Here is a 23,243-nt window from a genome sequence, read left to right on the forward strand (position 1 = left end):
GACAGTTTTCCCAGACACCCATCAGCAGACACTATTCCCCAGTTCATAGCCCCAGCTGTGCACAGCCCTGCTTGAAACAAGGGATGGGTCTGCTGGGAGCAGTCTGTTCAGTTAGGTTGAAGACCAGTGCAGGAATACACTGAAGGCAAGGGGGCTACTTCCAGTTTACCACTGGAGAAAGTGGACAATAATGAGGAATCTGAGGGAGGAATAGCTCAGCCAGGGAAATCAGACTTTTAAGCTAGGACCAGTACTCTTCAGCAAAATAAACAAATGCCCACCATCCAGCTCTCTCATGCCTGAAACCACTTTTTCAGCTTAGGCACACAAGGAAAGAGACATGAAGAGCCCACCGCAGTATCAAACACAGGGCTATTCAAATAATATGCAACACACTCCATTCAGCAGGAAATTGCATGCTGCTTCCAGCCGTGCCTCAGCAAGGAAATGCAGCAATGGGCTACAGACATCTCCTGAAAGAATGGCCAGAGTCACAAGATATCTTGCAGGAATGCACAAAACATCACATGTCTTGGACCTTGCCGAGGCTGTGGCTAAACTAATGCACAGTGCAGATCCATAACAAAGCCTGTTGATTCTGAGCCCTAAAAAAGCAGATGTGACAAAGGGAACGGAAGAGTAACCCTGGACATAACCAAAGTTAAGGTCTGTCAGGTACACTTTACATTCAGTACGAATCTCAAAGTATGACCAGACCAAATCCCACCCAAACCTCAGAAAAATATCTTAACCTAAACCTGCACTCACATGTGATTTACTGCCTTCCTCTTTCCTGACAGCTTTTATGGATGAGGGTCCCAGAGTAGAGGAAGTGAGGAGAGCCACCGTCAGGTCATGTCATCTACTCAAGGTTATGCAGGAAAAAAATGGTATTTACAAGTTCAGGACTTGTGACTCACGTCCCTTGTTTTAACCACAGCACCACACATTTCCACACTTGAACGCTGACCAGACTAGAATGTGGTTCAAGAAAAAAACACAACAGTGGTTGGTTTGCAAAAGATTTTCCTCTTTCCTTTGGTGGTTTCAGGGAAAGAGGGAAGAGGATGTTGCGTTTGTCCATTTCCTAGAATGGGGAGGGCTTTGGAGACAGCAACAAAGGCAACAAACATTTGCTGGGTGCAACAGCCTCGGCCTTGAGGTATTGGTGGCTTGCTGGGAGTAGCAAATTAGGCCACAAAAACCATAACTGATCTTGCTCAAACTGCAATTAAGTGTCATCATGCTCTCCTGAGTGAATTATTTGACTGTCTCTCAAGAGAAAGCTGAGATTATTGTGTGTACAATGTTATTCACCTGACTAGGGTACATAATAATGATGGAAACTTGGAGATTCTTGGTGGAAATGGTTATTATTTTTTCATGCCTCAGCCAAAAATGTAAGATCCTGGCCCACCACACAGACAGGCTGCTAAGGCTGCTAATGTAAGCTAAGGAAGGCTGGGTAGGTTGCTTTCTGCAGTGTTACCCAACTCAAAGACAGTGAGGGATGCACAGCTCTCAGCAAGTCAGCTGAAACAGTCAGATGATGTTCAGCATTGATCCAAGGGTGCTGCTGGGAAACAAAAAACATATTGGCAGCAACATACCTCTCCATGTGCAAACTGTGGATCTGTACACGCAGTCCTAGTAAGGATGTGCATTTGTGCACTTTTCCTCTCAAAAGAGGTGTGCCATCAGTACTGCCCTGTGGCAGTAGTACTAAGGCCCAAGACAGCCTCCAGGCTTCAAGTCAGGCCCTTGGACACGCTGTAGGATTGTGGAACACCAGTGAAGTGATGCCTGGAAAACTGTGATAACAACACAAGAGCCTGTTCTCTCCATGCAGACATGTCAGAGATCCAGTTAATGAGGGATTAAGTCACCAGGCCTTATCCCAAAGACATTCTCCCAATTAAAAAAACCCTGAGAATCAGACCTGACAAAACTATTCCTTTATCATACATATCAGAGAAATAGCAAAGTGGCACATAAGTTTTACGACTAGCAGAAGAGTCCCATCTCTCCTTAACAGACTCTATTAAGTGCTCAAAGTACCAGTAGGAACATGGCCTCAGTCTCCTAGAATTTACTCTTCACCTCACTTATTCACTGTACAACTGCAGTACAGCAGAAGTTAAATAACTATGTAAGCTACAGTCACGAGGCTGTACCACAAGGCCAATCCTTCTTCACCCTGTTGTGTGCCAAGCAACACCAGCCCAGGGCCTTGCACTCATCCTTCAGAAGAGCCTCTTGTTCCTGAGCATGCCTCTGGCTGCCACAGACATGGACAGACTACTGGTTTGACCTGGGTGCAGACAGGCAGCATCCATCCCCAAAGCCTGTGAATTCCTCTTCCACAACAGAAATAACACAATCCTGGCACAAGTGAGAGGTAATGCAGTATATGGGCTTCTTGTAGGACAGGAAATTCATTAGTCACAGATTACATGTTTCCAGCTGCAGCACTCAACACATCCTGGGAACTGTGCATTAGGACATTGGTCTCACACCACAGAAAGAGAGCTTCTTCCCCTATGCCATGAGTTCTAAAGCAGGAATAAATTTCAGAGATGCCTATGTCCTTTAAAAAAAGAAGAAAGTAGCAAAATGGGAGCTTAGTGTGTCACATTTTCATCGAAAGTGACAAAGTGAGATCACCTACTGTGGCAGGCAATGTCTTCATCTCTTTAATTTTTCAGCAGCTTATGACGGTGAAAAGCAAAGGGGAAAAAAGCCCCAGGACCAGGCAGCAGCCACTGATGACTACAGTCTGCAGGAGCTCAGTGCTGCTTTTCCAGCCTCCCCTGTAGCTCTGCCAGTTGTTACATGGGTGATTGCAACACATCTCCAAGCAAGAGGCAGGGAAGCCTATTAACAGGCATTACTGGGTCTTGAAGAGAAGTAATTAGAATAAGCTCCAAATAGCACCAGTCCGTGGGCAGCCAGCGTGGCGTGACAGGTGGGTGCTGCCATCACCGTGGGCTGCATTCAAGCTGCTGACCACCTGTAAGTAGCAGTTAGAGAATAATTAATAGTCATTAATAATCCATAAGCTTGGTGTCCCATGATTCATCTAAGGAGTCCCAAATGCCTGGCAGAACACTAAACCTCACAGCTGTAAGGAAGGTAGATACTGTGCTCTCATGATTATTTGTTGGTAGGAAAACCAAGGCACATAGATGTCATGGTCAGCATTACAAGTAATCACTCAAAATTTGAGAGTAATCAGACCTTCTGAGCTTTAACAAACCTGTCAGACTAAGAGTGTTCACTCTGAAAGGGATGCACAGAATAAGGAACACACATACTCCTCATTTCAAAGGCTGCTGTTTAAAATTCCAGCTTCTATGCCTTGTTCCAAATCACACCGTAACTCAAGGGTGAGAACTTGAAAGGATCCAGAAGTTCTGGCTTCTAAAATGACCAGCAGCTCATAGTTTGTGACATTTTTGGCTCCACAGCAGCCTTTTAATCTCGGTTTTATGGAACAGAAAAAGGCAAAAAAGCTCTCAAAGTTTTGTACAGCAGCCTGCTTCTAGTCCCGTTCCCCAGGAAAGGGCTTTACATGTACAAACCACAGGGTAGTACTACTAGGGAATTGCTTTTTTCTAAGTAAAGTCCCAGGGGTATACAAGGGGATGGTGACAGCAAAATCCAGTCTACAGTCCCTGTTGCAGCTACAAAAGTTTCAGTGAAAATAATGAAATCACGTTTTAAGTCTTTATAGTAAATGATCAATTCTGCCTGAGGGGAAAAATGTTGGGTTTTTAGTCAAGGACTTTGGTAAACCAAGCCTCTAAGAATTTCCTGCATCAATCAGTATGTGCTGAGAGGCAGAATGGAATGGAATTGCTGAAAGCAGCAACTAGCAGACCATTGGAAAGCACCTCCCCTTGCCCTCTGCATATACTGGGGCTTTCAGTGTTTACCTGCTGCCATTGGTACCAGCCCACTCCTGAACCATGAGGCCAAGGCAAGAGCTTGAAACTTACCTTGTGCAGAGACTACTGACAACCTGCCCTACCAGCTGCTGGGGTTTGTTTGTATGAAATATTTCAAGACAGCCAGACACTAATATTTCCCAAGCTCCAGCCTTCAGAGCAGCTGCTGCAAGCTCAGAACCAAGCTCAGGAGGACACCAACACAGTGATGGGAAAGTCTTCAAGGAAATCTGAATGCCTTGAGCAACACATGGCCCAATCAGGCCATGGGGACACTGACATACTCCTGCAGCTGGATGAGCAGTGTCCCCACCTCAGAGCTGTCAGTCCCTTTCTTGGGCCAGAAGAGTGACTGCTGGTCCTCTAAGAGATTTCTGAGGAAGGGTGGGAAGAAAGCCTAGCTCTAAGGGATCCACCAGTGCAGCAGTCGCACAAATGCCTATGAAGGCTTCACCTTTGTACATTCCAGGAAAGCAGAAGGCCCAGCAACCCACCACAGAGCCACAAGTCCTTTTTTATCCCTTGACTCCTCTGCTGATGCTGTCTGAGAGCTCAGCAAAACTTCATGCCACAAATAACAGCCTAGCTGCTAATGATGGGGTAGAGCTAAGTGTGTTTATTCCCTGTTGTCCCATCCTGGTGCAACAGAAATTCCTGCTAGAGGTGACCTGAGGAAGTCAAGTGAGCGTGATCCTGTGACCCTTTTCTGAGGTACTTGCCAAACGAAAAAAATTCACTGGTGGTGCTATGATATGATCTTGACTGGAGACCAAGAGGAGGAGCTGTCTGTAAGAGCCAAGCAAAACACTGTGGGCACACAGGAGAAGGAGCACCGGAGCTTGTGCCTGCATGGCTTTCTTTAAATAGGCAGTTCCAAAAAGCTCCTGTGATTTTCACAAGGATTAATATGGTCCTAGTAATACAATCCTGCCTAATACTGATGAATCATCCATCCTGAGATCCATTTCTTGATAAATTCATGGAAGACACGAGCTGGGGCAGGGAAACTCTCAGAGCTTCAGCCAGCTCTGCAGCAAGGCCATAGCCCAGAGCATGATGCTACCAGCAGCTCAGGTCCTGCAGTGTGAGAGGAACAGGATAAGGAGGCTGGGGACCAACCTACTGCTCCCAAAGACAGGACTGCAGGGAATCAGTCTGTCTCATCAAGGGGAAGGGCATGCAAACATGAATTGAGAGAGAAAACGAGGAAGAAACCACGAAGGAAATGGAAGGCAATGTCTAGGGCAGGAGACCAAGGAAAAGAGCAGGATGGGGAATGGCAACAGGACCATGAAGAAGGAAGAAAAACATGGGTGGACAGCAGACCTGCTCACTCACAGGAAAGGACAACAGAACCCCTTGCAGCTGTCAGTCCCATATTACTGCACACATGTTTCAAGCCTGTATTTCTACTGCAAGGTTCTCACATACACTCTGGAATGGACTTCCCCACAAGAAGACTCAAAAATATACAAACAGTACTATTTTTAACTTCATTTCATAATAGGAATGGGTAATAAGTCATGATTCAAAAATCTGGGATAGCAATACTGCCTTTGCAGTATAATTTACAGATCCAGAGATAAGAGGCCTGTACTGTGGGGAAAGATGCTGAACAGCTATCAAAAAGTGTAACAGACTTTTGCTTCTGTGTGACAAAGCTAGATACATTGGTGAATACATCAAAACCAACAAAACTATCACAGTTTTTTACAAGTATTTTTCAGGTTTTTGAGAGGGAGAAAAGCTTCCACATCACAGTATTTATTTTCAAATGATAAAAATGTTACACTTTTCAAAGGAGTTTCCAAAGACTGCTTTAATGTAGAAAAACTCATACATATATATACACACACACACACACGTATATATAATTTAAAAATATCCTTTTTCATCTTCCCTTTGTCCTAAAAGCCTTGTAAAAATATTTCTCTTCCTGTCCTGTGGATGTTCTCTTCTCCATAATGAGTATTTTCATTAGGCAGAAAAAAGTGGTTTGCTATAATTTCATCCAATGGCTGCAAAAAGGGATATATGCCCAGCTGAAGCAGCAAAAAAGGAAAAAGGAAACATTTTTTTTAATGGAGGTAAACTGTGAAGCAGAAATTTGGAAAATGTAACTTCACTGAATCTTGTTCCAGTGGGAAACAACCTATATGTCTGGTAACCCCTGAAAATATAAGGGAAATAACTTGTTTGATTCTGGGAACTTCAGATTTATGACTTTTCCGAGGCATGAATCCACATATCACTCCCAAAACAGAGTGAAATTGTGTTCCTTTTGCTTTCTAAGCTCTATGTTTTCCTCCTAAGCTCTATGTTAAGCAATGAAATTACCTTAAAAAAAAAAAAAAGCTGCACTTAGACCCCACCAAGAACTCTTTCCCCCACTCCAATCCCTCAAAACCACACAAACCAAAGCAACGTCTGGCTCCAGGATCACCCTATACTCCCTGGCCTCTGGATGGCAGAGCCTGGAAGAACACCATCTCCCCAGCCCCTGGCTAAGTGCTCCGACTGCTGCCAGCACAGCTGGCCAAGGAGTGACCTTGTCCTGCCTGGGCTGGGCAGAGCTGTGCCCTTGCTCCTGGGGCTGCCAGAGCTCCGTGCTGCCCGTGCTGCTGCTCCCTCCCAGCACTGGCCTGATCTCCCAGCTCTTCAGCCACCATGACGAGTGTGCACGTGTGTGTGTGTGCGCTCACATTTACTGACCTGCACGTACAGGCGGATTTATACACATCCCCCAGCAAAAACCCAGCTTACAAGGAGTCAATTATCCACTGAGAGACTGCTACTAGAGAAGTTACTCAAAGAATAAATAATAAACTTGTTCCTTTCTGTGCTAGTTCTCTCCATGAAATACAGGCCTGTGATATATATATATATATTTTTTTTTTTTTTTTAAACAGCAGAAGGCTGTCGAGTTATATTCTTGTTTCACTTTCAATATTGTTCAGCCTTAGTTAATTTCACAGGCCAGGGAACAGAGATGATTCTATGATTCCACTGGATCTGGCTCAATAGGATTCTTTCCACCCTATTTCCCAGATGTACATTTGATTTTTCTTATGTTATCCCTGATACAATAATCCTTCAGCTTGATGTTTTACATTGCCTCTTTTCAGCCCCTTGTTCTCCCCACAGCAGAGCTGGAAAGCAAGGAACTGAGGATCCCTGTTCCGAGCCAGCCCCCTGCATGTTTCTTGACCACGCTGGCTAACAGAGGCTCTGTTGTGCTCTGCATTGATAGAAATGTCCCAACCAGGGGAGTGAAAGGCAGAGGATAGATTCATATTATACAATGTTAGCGCTATCAAAATACAGCTGGACCTAAAGAGCCTATTCAGAAGCTCTAGATCGTGCTTAAAAAGTAAATAAGGTGTCTCTAGCACAGCTGCCTTGAAAATGTAGCTTAGTGAAACATTAAAGACCATTTTACAAAGTAGCATAAGAATCTGGGGTTGTTCTCTTGGTTTCATTATGTGCCAAAAGAAAAATGGAAGAGATTAAACTTTAAATACTGATGCAGCATGTTTGGCTGACGACTAGAAAAATGGCATAATATTTTGCCAAAAGCAAGAGACATGCAACTTACTGCCCTAGCTGATGCAAATTAGAGCTACTTTTAAAGTCTGTCATTAGGTGTAAAAGCTACCCAGGCAAACAAGCCTGGGCGTCTGCACCAGTCCTATCCCCAAAAAAGCACTTTATGGACCCTGTTGCTGTAACTCTATAATCCCCTCACCTGAGAGCCAAGGTGATGAAATGTATAGACTCTGCCCACAGGGGAAAGAGAGATGCTGTTGTGTCTGCTTAGTTCTCATGTTACAAAGAACCCTTGCAGAAAGCAAATCTTGATGGTGAAACAGCTCAAAGCAGCAGCACTCAATTCTTAGGGAGTTGTTCCCTCAGAACAACAAAACAGAGACAATCGTAACAGTGCCAGGCTCACATGGGGAAACTGCGAGAGCTCTGAACTAAGCTATTGCCAGTGACCCAGGGACAGTACACAGACATCTTTGTGGCTCTGAAAAGCACAAACTCCCTGCTGCCTCCCAGGAGGAGTCTGCTCCTGACCTACTTTTGGCCAATAGACTTCATCAAGGCAGGTCATACTCCTTGTCTATGTGCAGGAGATGACTGAGAAATGTGTCTGCACACAATTCAACCCCAACTTGTTCTCCTTTAACTTTGCTATGATTTGTTTTTACATCATCTGTACAGTTCATGATTTCTCAATAATCATTGAACTTCATTATTAAAACCAAGAAACATTAAAATGTTTAGTTTTTAGCTTTAGGGCAATGTGAAAAGAGACAAGCTTATGAAAATAAAATAGATGGGCTGACTGTAAGGGAAGAGCATTGCTGCTACTAACAGAGGAGTGATGCCAGTGCATTTGAGATGCCTTACCTTATCCCCTGGCTGTGGTCTCATAAGAGAGACTTGGTCATAGCCTCGTCGAACCAAAGCCCACAGTGCATCAAGTTTACCCTGCAATTAAAAAAAAAAAAAAAAAAGAAAAAAAGAAAAAGAAAGAGATACAAGATATGACCAGGAAATGTGGTAAAAATAGCATGAGATTAAACAACAGCTGGGTTGGTACAGCTTTTCTGCATTAAGTTGTCTGCACACACACTGGTCCTGTACCCTGTCCTCTGTACACTTTATCTGGACAACCAGAAGAACCCCAGTGGGGTAATACCAAATATGCAGTGAGGATGAGAGCAGATTAATGTGAACAACTCCCTTAAGAGGCACAATTAGACAGGTGTTACTTTAAAGTGCTAATCTTACTTTAGGTGTTACAAAAGGCAGAACAAAAGTACAGTACAGATGGGAAGAGAACTGAAACATGGATAAACAGCCAGAAGAATACCTGCCTAGACAGACATTAAAATTCACAGATGCTTTCCAGAAATATTCAAGCACTGTTTAACTGATCTGTAAGTAAGCAGGGGAGGGGGGAACTCATCCCAGAAAGCACTGTTTTGGGACATGGCCATAGATTCCTGGGATGAGCATGGTATGCTGCAGCCTCGACTGTGCTAGCCCTCCAGCTTCCTTCTCTGCAAGCAGAGATAACAGCTCTTCCCTGCCTTTAGGGTTGTGTGAGGATACATACATTAAAAGACATTGAAACACCAGATATTATAATGACATGGGAGAATTGAGGGTGAAAATATGGGGAGACTGAGTGACTTGCCCAAAAACCAAACACTACTGTCTTGTGGTTGAACTAAGGGGAAACAGATCCGGATCCCAACCCAAGCCTTTAGCCACAATGCAGCCAAAGCAAGGAAAGTGCCATTTATCTGATCCTTTTCTATGCTGCCTGGAGATGGCAGAAAACAGCATCTGCCCTCCCTAAGGTTTCAAGGGATCGGCTGTTGCACCCCAGGCAAGAGTACCTGAAAAGACTGTGAGCTGAGGAAAGGAAGATCTCTGCTCATACCCTCTACTCTTCTCAAAAAATTATGGCAACACAATGCCAAGTGAAATATACATTCCAAAACTAGGCAAAGGTGAGGATTAATGGCCACTTTTCTAAATAGGCTCTCTCAGCTCTGCTGAAAGAAAGGCTGTGCTAAGAAAGTGCTATATAGCATCTTGCGTGACACAAGAGACTTGCTAAAATGGAGGGTCAGACACATTACCTTGATTGGAGTGTACCATTTTCGCTGGGAAGGTGGTTTTCTCACATGGGGCTTCTTTGGCTTGGGTTCCCATGGCTCATACTCCTGTTCTGGCAACTTAATAATAGCATTTTTGGGTTTCTCCAATTTTGCTCCTTCCTCTGTTGACCCCTTGTCTCCCCATCGCACCTGATGTCAGGAGAGAACACTGTAAGAAGACACTTCAACAGTCCCCACCAGCAGGTGGTTTTCACAGATATTAATCTAATTCCCATCAGATGACCAAGTGCTACCAGAATTAGGTCAAATTTATGAAAGCACCAAACTCCTACCATAATCTGAAATACACATTTAAGAATAAAATAGTCTCATTCAAAAACTGCTGTAACTACTTAGCCTTTGCACATTCCAGCAATCTAAGGTGTTGTGGCAATTCACAGCATCTGGGGCAGATGAAAATCATTAAGGTTGGTAAGAACTCTAAGATGATTAAGTTAACCCAGTACCACTAAACCATATCTCAAGTGCCATACCCACACACCTTTTCAACACTTCCAGGGATGGTGATTCCATCACTTCCCCAGACAGCCTGCTCCAACTCCTAATCACCCTTTCAGTGAATACATTTTTCCCAGTATCTAATATCTGATTTTGTTGTCTGACTTAGCTCAAGCAGAAAAGTAACTCTGCATTCAAGAACAATATATGATCCATGGTGTCATGGTCAGCATACTTTTTCAGCATCAAGGATAAAATTCTTCCGAGGAAAATGGTTAAAGATATTAAGATGCAATTCTTCATCTGCAGTCTTGCAGGAACTTGCTGAGAAGCCTCCCTTTCCACAGAAAGCAGGCACTGCATAGACAGCACCTTCAAATATAAAATCAGTGAAATTTGCCTGAATTTCATCTGACAAGAGAACTGGTTGCAACTGCACCAAAGGGTGGTGCTTATCTCATTTCTTAACCTGCAGATTTTCTCTAGCTCATAATGCTAGATTCATTTAATTATTCATGTAAATGATAGCAGCTTGATGCCTGTTACTTGGACACAAGGTGCAAATTAGGTATACAAGCCTGATTAAATCCCAGTCTCTGGTCCTCTTCAAAAATCACATGAAAACACAGTGGTACAATTTTCAATTAAACGTGCTGGCGTTTATAACCCTAAAGAATAAGCCAAATACCTCCATCCTCTTAATCCCACCAACACCTCGACCTCCATAATAAGATGCATCCACGGTTGGCCACTTCTTCTTTGGCAATCCATCTTCATCATCTGAGTCCTGTGGGAAAGACAGGGAGATATTAATGCTGTTCTCACATAAAAAGCATAAACTGTGGAAAACAGCTGAACATCCTATGGTCCAATCCTTGGATATCTGGCTTTGTGTATTATGCTTATTTGCTGACAAAAACCAAGAAAGTCTCTTGTCTCTGCAGCTGCAATTTTAACTAGGAAGGCAGAGAGGATTGCCTGTTCCTCTGCCCAGGCTGCTTTTATTTAATCAAATAGGCATTGAGCTCCAAAATCTCAGCTGATTTGTAAGGAAAGGCAAAGTATAGATGAATTGTACATATACTGGCTTGCCACTGTGCTATGCAGAAAATGCAGTGGTGAGTGAGCCCAGAGAAATAATTTCTTAATCGCACTTTTAGAACTTAATGTCACCTAACAGAGGAAAAAAAGCGACCACTGTTGAGTTTTCTAACATGTGCATCAGACCCTTTTCTCATGGCAGCTGTAACCAGTTATTCTACTCTATTTGATGCTTTGTGGAGTCTGGCTCAAGCTATACAGTTTGAAATAGGGTTCAGACAGGAGCATCTCAATTGTTAGGGAGATCAGAACCAGAGCAATCATAAAGACTGAAGATTATTTGTCTGAAACATGTCAGAGTCTGAATCAGGAATTAACTTCTGGTTAATTTTTCTGTTCTTGCCTAACTAAAAGCTGTCAAATGGTTCTGGCTCAACAAGCCTGGGAACACATCTCCAGCTCTATCATCTTGAGCCAAGAGAAGTAACTGTGACTTCTCAGACTCCATATCATTACACTAAGTGAAGGCACCTGAAAGTCCCAGCCTGACACTCTCCAAGTACACAGATAGCTGAGGAGAGGGCACAACAAACCTCCTACAATATTTCATTCATTCCTCAAATAACTGTGCCTCATGTTTATATGCAGACATGCTCTTGGATTGGCCACGTACAGTGCTCTCTGCTACTGCTCCTCAGCACAAGGATGTTTCTAGAAACACTACCTGAACTTACTTTTTAATTAAAAAAACCAAACAAAAAATTAACTGAAAGCCAAATACTATAGAGAGATGTAAATTACTGATACATCAGTACATGGCATTTTCACAAAATTACCCTACATGTTTCTATTGGAATGGAAAGGAATTAAGAGCCCAAAAGACAATAATAGTCTTTTGAAACCATGCTTTAATTTTTTTTTGTTTGTTTGTTTGTATTTACCTCTTAGGTTATGCCTTGGAGAAAGGTTATTCAGTGACATGTGGTCTCTCAGCTACAGTTCAACAGGTCAGTTCCTCCAACAAATTTGTTAGTACGGCCAGGCAAGACTAGACCCGACACTTGCATTAAGGGGAGTTTGTGTTTGGGGTTTTTTTTTTTTTTTTGGCTTTTTGGTGTTTGTTTTACCTTTTTTTTTTTTTTGTTCCTGTTATTTTGTTTTTATCCTAAATTGGGAAAAAAATACAATGAAGGTATTGTGGTTAGGTGTTGGGTTTGGTGTTTTTTCAGTAAGCTTTTTTTCCTGAGAGTACTACAAATACAAAAATTTTATCCCATTTCATGCCAATCTAAACCAGGACCCAGTGAACTGCCTCAGCATTTTAAATTCATTTATATTTGATTTCATTGTGAACATGACTACTATTTAAGATACTCTGCCTCTTCCATGCAATGTAACAGATTTCAAGTGTTCATATCTAACAGCTCTTACTGCCTGACTCTAGCAGGACAGAGCCAATAGTAACAGCTGCTGCTTTTCCAGTTGGTAAGGGATTTATAACAAATATCACCTACACTGAACACACAGCAAAGCCACGTTAATAGCTACCACATGGAAATCTAATGCTTGTTCTTTAGAACAAGTTTTATACACCTATATTTAGTTTAATAGTAGCAATACCACACTGTATCAGCTGAAGGGCAGGTCACCATACCTAGGGAGCCTAATACTAAATGTAATGAAATTCATCACACAGTTACAATTATTATAATACACAATTATTACAACTCATTCTGGATAAAGACAAGGCCAAGAAAAGGGATGGATAATATCTGTATTCTGTGTTACTCCTGGAGGCTTACATCAGTTCATTCTCTTTGATTGCATTTAAAATTGCAATGCATCTGGAACTTCGGCAGGGCTGTGATGCTCTCTGAAACCTTCTTCACATGCAGCCAGTATGGCTGCAACTGCAGGCTTTGTGATAGCACTAATCACACTAACCCCAGCATGAATTCTGGTGTGCATTCTGAAGTTAAATTGTCACAGTGCTGCTGCTCAGGACAAGTAGCAGGGTCACATACACGCTAGTGGTGGCCTCTAGCAACCTCAAAACAGCAGCTGTGGTTGCCTTCCTACATTCATGTCAACTTACAGCAAGTTAACAGTAAACTATAGGCTTCTCTTGTGGGTTAGGCAAGAAAATAGTGGAGAATATTAAATAATGGAATATTTTCCCATTATTTAATTGTCTATGCCTAGGAAAGAAATAAAGGCAGGCACAGGTTTTCTCTGGTGGTGCTTTTATTTACTACTATTATTTTCATGAAACTATTATGGTGAAACTAAACTGAAGGCAGGGTCAGTGAGTTACTGTCCCCAAAAGAGCTAAATGCAATTCTCCCTCCCACAGCTCAAAACCTAAATGGAGAAAGGCTAAATGTCCTTCCAAATGTCACTCTGCAGAAGAGCCACAACCAGGGCAGGCTTTTGTCTCCCCTCCTGTAGCAAAGCCACAAGAATGTGGCCTTTGCTGTCCTTTTTTTTTCAGCTGCCAGACTGTTCCTTACTACCAGTCTGGGCTAAACTCTGCTGAGAACAATGGCAGCTTTACTGGAGGAGGCACAGCTATCAGCACAGCTTGAGAATCTAAGGTTTGCTTACACACCTGTTCAATGCACAGCAGAAGGAACAAAATACCATAGGAACTGTTGACCTGCGGATTTCTGAGTTATGCAACTGTTTTCACCCTGGATGGAAGCAGTTTTGATGTATGTATTTAAAGAGGCCAGAAGGCAGAAATAACTGTCCTGACCCAGAGCACTTCCTCTCACAGTCTTTCAGGTGTCATTAAGACACCTACAGGGCTGACATTCCTGGGCAGCCACTACAGTGGCTGCAGGCAGTGCCACAGCTCAAAAATAGCACACTTACAGGCTCTGGAGGCGGTGGTGGAGGTGGCTCCTTGATCACCTGGAATAAACAAATAATGGAGAAATCTGAGACAATGGTAGGGTTCATCCATCTCAATATTATGTCCTCCCTGCTTTCTTGTCCATGTCACAAATGAGTCATGCTGTTTCATTCCCCCCTATTCAGTCCTCTAATTAGCCCCATTGAAAATGAACCCAGATGAGATGAAAAATAACATATAATTACCAAGTTAGTGCAAAGATATTATTTCAGAATCTGCAGCTCCTCTGAATAAGTTAAAGAAACCCCAGCGAACAAAATGCAAAAAAAACCCCAAACCTAACTCTTGTCTTTAAAGAGGACTGTAACAGCTTGTGCACACATTAGTAAATCAATTCCATTACACTATTATGCAGCAGGTTTCAAAGCTGGTCTAAAGGAGGTCTTGATCCCTACAGAAACTTAAGTCACATCCATGAGCTTATTTAAAATTCTCATTCAATGTGAAAATCACATAGGCCTTGAAACAATCAAAAACCCAGAGAAGAGTAAGTTCAACATGCACTTTAAGCAAATTGTTGAATCAGGGCTTTACAAATGTGGCATTTTTTAAAAGCAAGGTTAACCACCCACTCCAACACTAACTCTGTGCTTTGGCAGAGAATAGATGAAACCAAGTCAATAGAATAAAACAACTGTACTTACCACTGTGCAGCAAAGGGGCCAAAACCACCACAGAAGAGCCAGAGCCAGCAGCAGAAAGAGAATCAGAAGAGCAATGAAAAGGATGGTCCCAGTCAGCTGCAAACAAGATGATAATTTCTGAGTTACCTTTGTATGTCTCAAAGAAGGCAGGAGTCCTGAAGTTACACATTTAGAGTCAGCTTTCCCTCACTATGAGGTCTCAGGTGGATTGTGCAGTCAATCACTATTATCATTAGGATCACATCAGTGTTTGAGGTCACAAAACCAGTGAAGCATCTCCCCTTTGCAGTTTATAGCCCACTAGATTCAAGAAGGTTAAACTTGTATACAACTCATTCTGGACAAGTTCCTTACTACTGTCAGAATGACACTGCAAACTACATGACCACACATCCTCAGGTGTGCAGAGTAACCTTTCATTCTAGAGATGCAGAATATGCAAATGCTGATATTCAAAGAATGGGAATATTGGAGCTCAGACCTTATGGGTAACTGTGCACATGCCAGTATCATAGAACAGAGCACCACCTGCTCAGTGCATCAGCTCCCAAGCCTGCCTGTGTTGCCTCTTGACTCAAACCATTCACACAACCTCAGCCTAGGTGATTATACAAACCAGCCAGTAATGCTGTTTATTCTTGGTAAATAGGGCTAGTTTGACTATTTCAAAAGGAGATACTGTAATCATTATCTTAAGCATTTCTGATTCTTATATCCACTGATCTCTCTGCAGAGAACAGTGAGACTCTGGGGATGCAGAGCTAAGGATCTATACCTTCAAAATCAAAGTCAAATTTTCTTTAAAATTACTAGAAACAAAAAACAAAAAAGAAAAAAAAATCAAGCGTTAACACTTGAAATTAGCTTTTCAGAGCAACTGAGAATCAGAGAATCACAGCTCTGATTTTTCTGTGTAAATCTTGATGGATCCTTTGCACTTGGAGCATTTAATGTTAGTGAACTCAGAAGAGATTAATTCTCTACTGCTCTGATGACTACAGGAATCAGGTTTTCATACACTGCTTGCTTCCTGCAGAACATACAGAGCATGTGGCTTTTGGGAAGTAAACATTTGTTTCACATGGGCAATGGCATGCTGAGACATGCCCTATCCTTGGACTGCACTGGGTTCTGGAATGATATTAACTTTAGCTCTGATGTTTCAGCCATTTTTAATTTTTTTTTTTAGTATACACTGGGAAAAAAAAAAACCTCTTCAGTGGTAGGTTTTCAAAATTTGAGAAGAAGTTCAATTCACCAGCAACAGAGATATCAGGGAACAGGAAAAACTTAGCAGGAAACTAGAGGAAAGTCTGGTGCTAGGAAGATGCGAAAAGAGCTTGAAGAAAGGTCTGTCAATCAGGCTGAGGAAAGAGGAGTTGGGTAGAGAGGAAGATGTAAGAGATTTTCAAAGGATAGATGGAAGGATAAAGGAAAAGAAGCCAAATTCCAAAAGTGATTTTTATATGATAAAGTCCATGAAATTCACCTTATTATATCTGAAACTTGCTGAATTTTCATGACACCAGAAACTGATGCTTAGCCTCTTCTTACAACAGGGATTCTCTTCACTGTTCTCGGTGCATTTGTTTTCCCCTCAGACAATGAAAAGGCTGAAGGTGGAAAGCACCAGCTGGTAAGAGCTTTGCAAAGTCTGGGTGAGATCCTGAATGACTGACTTAGGTGGTACCTAGTTCTCTCTCAGGCCAATTCCTGGAGCTGTCAGGACTGACACATTCAATATGGGACTAACACAAACACAGCTCCTACTCCATGCTTTTGGGCAGGTAACCCAGTATGCCATATCTGTGTCAGAGCATCACCATCCCTACACTGCCCTGTGGCTTTTCGTTATAGATGCAACAAACCGACCTGTTTCAGGATATGCTGTTTGGCCCACCTTCATTTGGCCAGGGAGCAGCTGGATTGCTCCAAAACGTGCCAGCTCCCTCTCAAACAAGTCCTGTTAGAGGACACACAACCCAGCTGCAGTTCAGTGCTAAGCCCCCCTCTCTGTCCCTCCCTTGGCCCCATGTACAACTAATGGACTGGGAAAGCAGATACTCGAAGAGAAATGAATTCTCAGTAAAGTCAGTTTGCTGAGAAAAGGGTGAGTAAAAATCAAGCATAACTTCACAAAATATTGCTGCACTCCTTAAAAACAAACAAGCCCAGCAGCAATGCAGTACCACTGCTACTATTACTCCAAACACACATTACCTCCTTGTTTTGTAGCCTTTGTTTCCTGGCATTGCTTTTCCCATGCTAACTGCACATACAAATTGCTGAGCCATTTGCCAGCAGTAGCTCAGGAGCTGCTGGCAGCAAGAAGCTAAAGAGTCTTCTTTTAATGATTTTAATGATACAAAGCACCATAGTGAAGCTGGACTTTGAAAAGAAAATAGCAGACTTCATGCAGCTGAACAGAAATAAGCACGGGGATCACACAGAGGCTTTTGGGTTATAGTGAAGATACTTACTGTACAGGAAAGACAGAAGGACCAGCTGGGGAGGAGAGCTGAGCAGGCCAGCTGACTGCCACCCACAGAAAAGGAAACAGGAGGGGAAAGGAAATGGAGGGAGTCTCTAAAACGAGAAGAGTGAAATGCATGAAATTAAGACAAAGTTGGAAACTGAACTGTCAACCTCCCAGCTTATGGGACATAACAGGAGCAAGACAGTATTTTTCTATCAGCTGCAAATCAGGCTTCCTGCCTCCTTCACATTCAATCTGCAAGAGGCTGGTCAAAAACTGTCAGATTGACATGACTGGAGATTGGATTCCTCTTTTTATCCTAAGGCTACCCAAAAGGAAAAGCTTCCTACATCCATGCTCTGGCCTTTAGGAACCCTGGTTAGGGTTGACACTTCAGTCTTCATCAGAAATAGATTACATATGGGTAACTAAATGCACCAGTTAACACTTGTGTTTCACTGCAGACTTGAAAGGTTTTACTGTACCTGAGGTAAAAGAGTGAAATTAAATGTGAAAATATCAGTCCTCCGTATGGAAAATTTGGAAGAAAGTTTTAGCAAAATAGAAATAATCCCACAGAGAAACAAACACATCTCTGCTATATTGTGTCCCTACAATCCAGACTGTTCCAGCATTCTGGTGGGATATTTCCAACCTTCATTGCTGCAAACATCAGAAAATTAAATTTACAAGTTCCAGTCGCCTCTATCTGCATTCCTGCCCTTCTGTTCTCCAGCTGTCAAAATGGCCAACAATGATTACAAACCAATATGACAGCATTTGGCATAGGCTATAAAAGTCCTTTTGACACTAATAACAATGATTCAAACTGCTATCAGGTACTTCAGACAACTTGGTTTAGACCACAAACACAAGGTCACATAATTAATTACTGTACTTGCTCACAACAGCTATAGGCACTGCCTATTTTTACCCCAAGGCAAGGAAGACAACTCTATTAGTTAGTCAGTTCCCTAATTTTGTTTATTTGATTCTAAAAATAAGATTTTGATAAAGGATCGTTTCTAGCTGTTCGTCCCTGACACTCCACCTGGTCTTTTTGACCACATGATGCAGGACAGACATCACTGTCCTTTCTCTCTGTGGCCTTTCCAGATACAAGTCCTAACAGTTATGCCTTTTACCCCAGATCCCATCAGGGATCCCAAGGCTCAAAAGAGTGTTGCTCCCTAATGCTCCTTTGATCATTTTCTCAGATTGCCTTCTGTTAAGTTTTGAGGATCTGTCTCCTGGGTAGGAATGGGCAGGATGCCTCTTATTTTAATTTTTTACTCAGAAGATCTATTATGACCTATCCACCATCAATAACAATTTGACCTTAAGTAGCCCTGTTATTTTCCCAGGAGCTGCTGGAATCAGTCGGTAGCAGCGACACAGAAGCTGCAGAGAGGTCAGGCTCACTCAGGGAGGCTTTGCCTGAAGAGCAACCATTTCTTTCCAAGGTCTCATTGTTCCTCTGTCAAGCCCCATTGGAATTACTTACACAATGTGTGCTGGTGATGCTGACAGAGCTGGAGATGAATGTTAGCCCGTTGTTCATGCTGACTTGTAGGAAAACCACCCTAGAGCACAAAACAGATATGTTTATTTTTAGTGTCATCTTTACACCCATTGTTACCTTTATTCTGTCTCTGTTTTAACCATTGGTTTATGAGCATGCATGGATGCCCTGTTGAGTCAGGACATTCTCATGGCCTCAGGCACTTACCTGCATTTGCCTCCCTGCTTACCCAGGAGCCACCCTTTTTATGTTACCTTAGTTGAGCTGGGACATATGCTCTTTATTTAAAAACCCCCATCCCACCTGGGGCAAAGGGCACCAGGACAGTGAGTCATAACAGGATGCCTCAGACAGCAGCAATACTACTGTACATAGCACAGGAAACTTTAAGACTTTTTTATTTATTTTAAGAAACCCTTCTGTCAATGAATCAGAGTGTGTTCTTTTGTATCCAAGCAAATCCAGAACACCTGCACTGAGATCAAGAAGGGTAAAAACACTGAAATGCCAGTGAAATTCAAGAAGAATCTTCCCTAGTCATTCTCCAATATCAGAGAAAGGGCCCAGGGGAGAAAAAAAATAAAGTAATAATTAAAAAATTACAAAACTCCACCAAATTAATTTCCTTCATCTACAAATATGAAAGGCAAGGGAGGTATTCACCTGTAGCCCCAGTACAGTATATAAGCACCCACAAGATCACCTAGGGAAAAGGTGCCATGTCTGCCAGCCATCTACAGGATTAAAAAGGCTGAAAAATATCAACACTAGACACAGCAGAGCAAAATACAGGAAGCAACATATACAATAACAACAGAGGAATTCAAACCAAGCATCTTCTTTCCATTAAAATTAAGTCTGTCTTGAATTTAATTACTTTTTGGTATATACAACAGGATATAGAAAGAGAGGAGGAATCACCATTCTGTGATTCTATGATATGGGGCCATGGTCCAAGAAGACCTTTGGTTAAACTGTGCTGAAGACCCAACATTAAATAGAGCTGTGTTGGCTCATACTAGGAAAGGATTTGGCACAAAGGACATGGCTGCAATATGACACACACAAACACAAATTTATGACATCTTTACCCAGAAGTCCACCCTCTCAACACATGCTGGAAAGCAATACTCACTGTCCAGCATCTTCTATCACTGGGGCAGGGCAAAGTAAGTATGTATCATGAACAAAAGTCGGCTTTTCATCTGCAAGGAAATAAATTTAACTTTCAGGGATGGAAAAATAAATTGCTTCAAGAAGGCCACCCCCTTGGGAAGTGACAGCCCCAGATGAGCTCAATATATTGGCAAGTACCAATACTCCCCAGTGGTGCTGGTTACAAATCCAAGTACTAGAATAACCATTCACGTTGATGCCAACATGATGCTGTCAGGCTAGAGATACCACAGCTGAGAATTGGACATTTATCTCTGTTCCTGACTGCAGTGACCAGCCCTTTGGAATTCAGCTTTGAGCAGTATTCATCATGTCTATCTGAAAATCACATGCAACCTCTACTCACACTGAACAGTCCAACCCCTCGAGTTACTCAAGGGCTCAAAAGTTTAGGGTTCAGTTTTTGTCTATCCATGTCCAAATATACACAGAGAGAATCCAAGGCTGCATTGTCTGAGCCCAAGAAAAAGGAAGGAGAGAGATGGGGTGGAGCTGAAATGGAAGAATACTGGGGGGGAAAAACCCAAACCCAAGAGATGGTTGGTCATTTACAGGAAATAGGCAGAGAGGGGGCATGACTGATGTTATAGTGAGGATCTGTTCTGCACTAGCAGCTTCTCCTGGCCCCAGCCTCCCCTCTGTGGCAGCATCATCTGTAAACAGCCCACATTTATAAGGGTTTGGTGCAGGCAGAGTCAAACACAAGAGCATACATCATCCCACCTCCTTGCATTCCACTGCTCCATGATTCAGCACTGTTAATCCTGTCACATCCAGAAAGCCAAGTCCTATGAATACAGACAGGAGGCCCAGCAGTAATCCTGTACTGCCACTCCACCAAATGTGTGTAAGTTGAGGCACAAGAGCAGCCACCACTCCAGTGACTGTAGCTTAGCTCTGAATGGCCAGCAAACACCTGTGCTGCCAGTGGGAAAGAGTCATACCTGGGGGAATAAAGGGCTAATAAAGGCTGCCATCTTATTTATACTTTTGAGGCTTGTTTACTCTTTGTGTAGGGAAAAAAATAACTGAAGCAACAACAGATGTAAAAGTTGTTCCTTCATGCTTAACCCCCTTCAAGCACACCTGAAGAAAGTACTCATTTCCCTTCCTTGGCAGAGATAAAGGCATGGAAATCAGGGATATGTTTTAGGGAGGGGAAAAAAAGCCAGCACAGATCAGCATCTCATTACAACATCTGTTGCAAACTTAACCCAAGGAAAACAGCATGGATTTGGAATGGAATGAGAGTAGTTTTCCTCCTGTGTACTTCCAGGCCCAGGTCAGCACTCACTGTGTGAAGCCCAGTCAAGGTGCTAATGACTTGGGTCAGAGAAGAAAAAGCATAAAGTCTAACTGATAAATCACAAAAACCAAATCCTGGTTAAAGCATATCTGTAAGTGGAATAAATGCAAGACCACCAGAGCTGATTGACTGCAGCATCAGCATAAACAACTGGGATGGGAAATGAAGGAGCAATTCATGTGTTCCCTCTTGTAAGTTAATTCACTGCTTGGGAAGGCACCAGTCTGGCCACGACAGCATATGAAAGCCTCTACTGTGCTCAGGCCACAAGGGCAGCATATATGAAACAGGAGCAGAGCTCCTCTCGCCACACCATATTTCACTCTGCCAGACACACACAGCTTCTCAGGAATGAGGCAGGACTGCTGTTCAGTCCTTTGCCTGGCTGCTGAGACAGCAAACAAAAGACCCTGTTCAGCACAGCAGTGACAGGGAGTTTCCATGTCACACAGTCACTGTGATGGGACCAGCAACTGGTGTCAGAGAAGAGCAGAGCGTGCCTGGGAAGCCTGGCTATTGTCTCCTGAACTGGTGACTAAAAACTCTGAAAACACCACCGGGGATCAAGATAGCAATATTTATTTTTACTGCTGATGGATAAGGGAATAGGAAGAAATTTCAAGGTTCCATCTTAAAACCTGATCCCCAGTCCTCTCTTGCTGCATGCAGCACCCACGTGGATCACTACAGCAGTGCTAAGGTCACTGTACAGCAGCATGTCCCATGTAAGACCTCACTACACAATGCCCACAGGTCACTGCATTGAATAAGGATGAATTTCAAGCTTCTTTTAAGTGCACACCTCTACCCCAGCTCCCTCTCACATCTGCTGCAAGGACTCCCCTTAACGTGGATGAGAATTGGCCTGTGGCCCGTGAGGTGACACAGCCACAGGGGTCATTGCAATCCCACCAGCCCACAAACTTACTGATAGTAAGGCTGTCATTGAGCTTGAAGCTGCAGAGTACCTGGTCAATATTTCTGGCATGATAAAAGCCGTTGCCTCTTACCACAACTTGAAAGGATTCTGTAAGCAAAAATATAGAAGATTCATGATTTATTTATGAGAAATAACTCAAATACAGCTTTTGTGTTCAGAGTGACCTGAATCAAAACATGACAGTTGCTGTTCTCTGCCCTATGCCTGAAATAAAACATCCACACAGACACTCCCTCTATTCAGGAGCAATGTCCAAGCCTGCTACAGTGGCATTAGTGCTTCAGAGTCTTCTCTTTGTCTCAAGTCAGCTCCCACAAGTGTAACACACAACTGCAATGCCTTAAAGGTGCCACAGTAAAACTAAGTCTGACTTGACTGATGTCATCTCATGGTTCCTCCATGGCTTTTGGGACAGACACCTTTACCAACCACCTGTACCAGTCCTTCCTCCTAATCTTCATGGCAGATGGCACTAGGATTTCAGCAGAGCTCTGATCAGGAAGATGCTGACAGACAGAACTCCCCTCCTGTACCTCCTGTGTCTCAAAGCTCCAACAACACAACAGTTTGCTATTCTTGCCTCCCTTTTACTGTGCAGAGGTGAAGCCCAACACAAAGCCACAGTCCCCTTTCTGCTAGGGTGAGCCTGAACTGCCAAACTAGGCACAAGATGCCCCAGGAAGGGAAGTGGCAAGGGAAACTTCCCTCTAGGACACAAAAAGCCATTGTGGCTGCTACACTGACCACAGAGACAAGATCTTTAATGCAGGTGGAGAGACACGTTACAAATTTGTTCTGTCCCCAGCATGCTTCTGAAACTCCCTTTGACACTGCAGACAAGCAGCCAGTTGACAGCTCAGATTGCTGGCACACAGCAAGGGAAAGCACTGAATTTGCACTTTCATGCATGAATTTCCTACTTTAACCAAATCCACCACAGGCCTCTCATACCAGCCTCTGAGCAGCATTTGAGACCAGCCCAATACAAGGGGTATAACAGCACAACACAGGAATAATTAGTCTTCAAGCTTCACATTGAAAAATATGAATGAATTACATAGTACTCCATTAGTAGTGAGTAAAACCATGAACAGGTCTACATGCACCATCATTTATACTTTAATAAACATACTATAAAGGAGA

The 23,243-nt window shown here is 42.9% G+C and overlaps 1 protein-coding gene across 2 annotated transcripts in view; it reads right to left on the bottom strand.

The window, feature by feature from the left end:
• Nucleotides 1-23,243, bottom strand: part of ANTXRL (ANTXR like) — a 56,679-nt gene that overhangs the window by 11,306 nt on the left and 22,130 nt on the right. For both annotated transcript variants that reach the window (XM_068197531.1, XM_068197532.1), the window contains exons 10-17: nt 22,089-22,187; nt 19,814-19,883; nt 18,661-18,739; nt 14,681-14,776; nt 13,997-14,035; nt 10,770-10,868; nt 9,605-9,772; nt 8,361-8,441 (exon numbers count right to left, since the gene is read on the bottom strand). In XM_068197531.1, coding sequence (XP_068053632.1) covers nt 8,361-8,441; nt 9,605-9,772; nt 10,770-10,868; nt 13,997-14,035; nt 14,681-14,776; nt 18,661-18,739; nt 19,814-19,883; nt 22,089-22,187 — 731 coding nt within the window. The remainder of the gene's footprint in view (nt 1-8,360; nt 8,442-9,604; nt 9,773-10,769; nt 10,869-13,996; nt 14,036-14,680; nt 14,777-18,660; nt 18,740-19,813; nt 19,884-22,088; nt 22,188-23,243) is intronic.

Source organism: Anomalospiza imberbis, chromosome 8 (assembly GCF_031753505.1).
Source record: "Anomalospiza imberbis isolate Cuckoo-Finch-1a 21T00152 chromosome 8, ASM3175350v1, whole genome shotgun sequence".
In the NCBI taxonomy this organism is placed as follows: Eukaryota; Metazoa; Chordata; class Aves; order Passeriformes; family Viduidae; genus Anomalospiza; species Anomalospiza imberbis.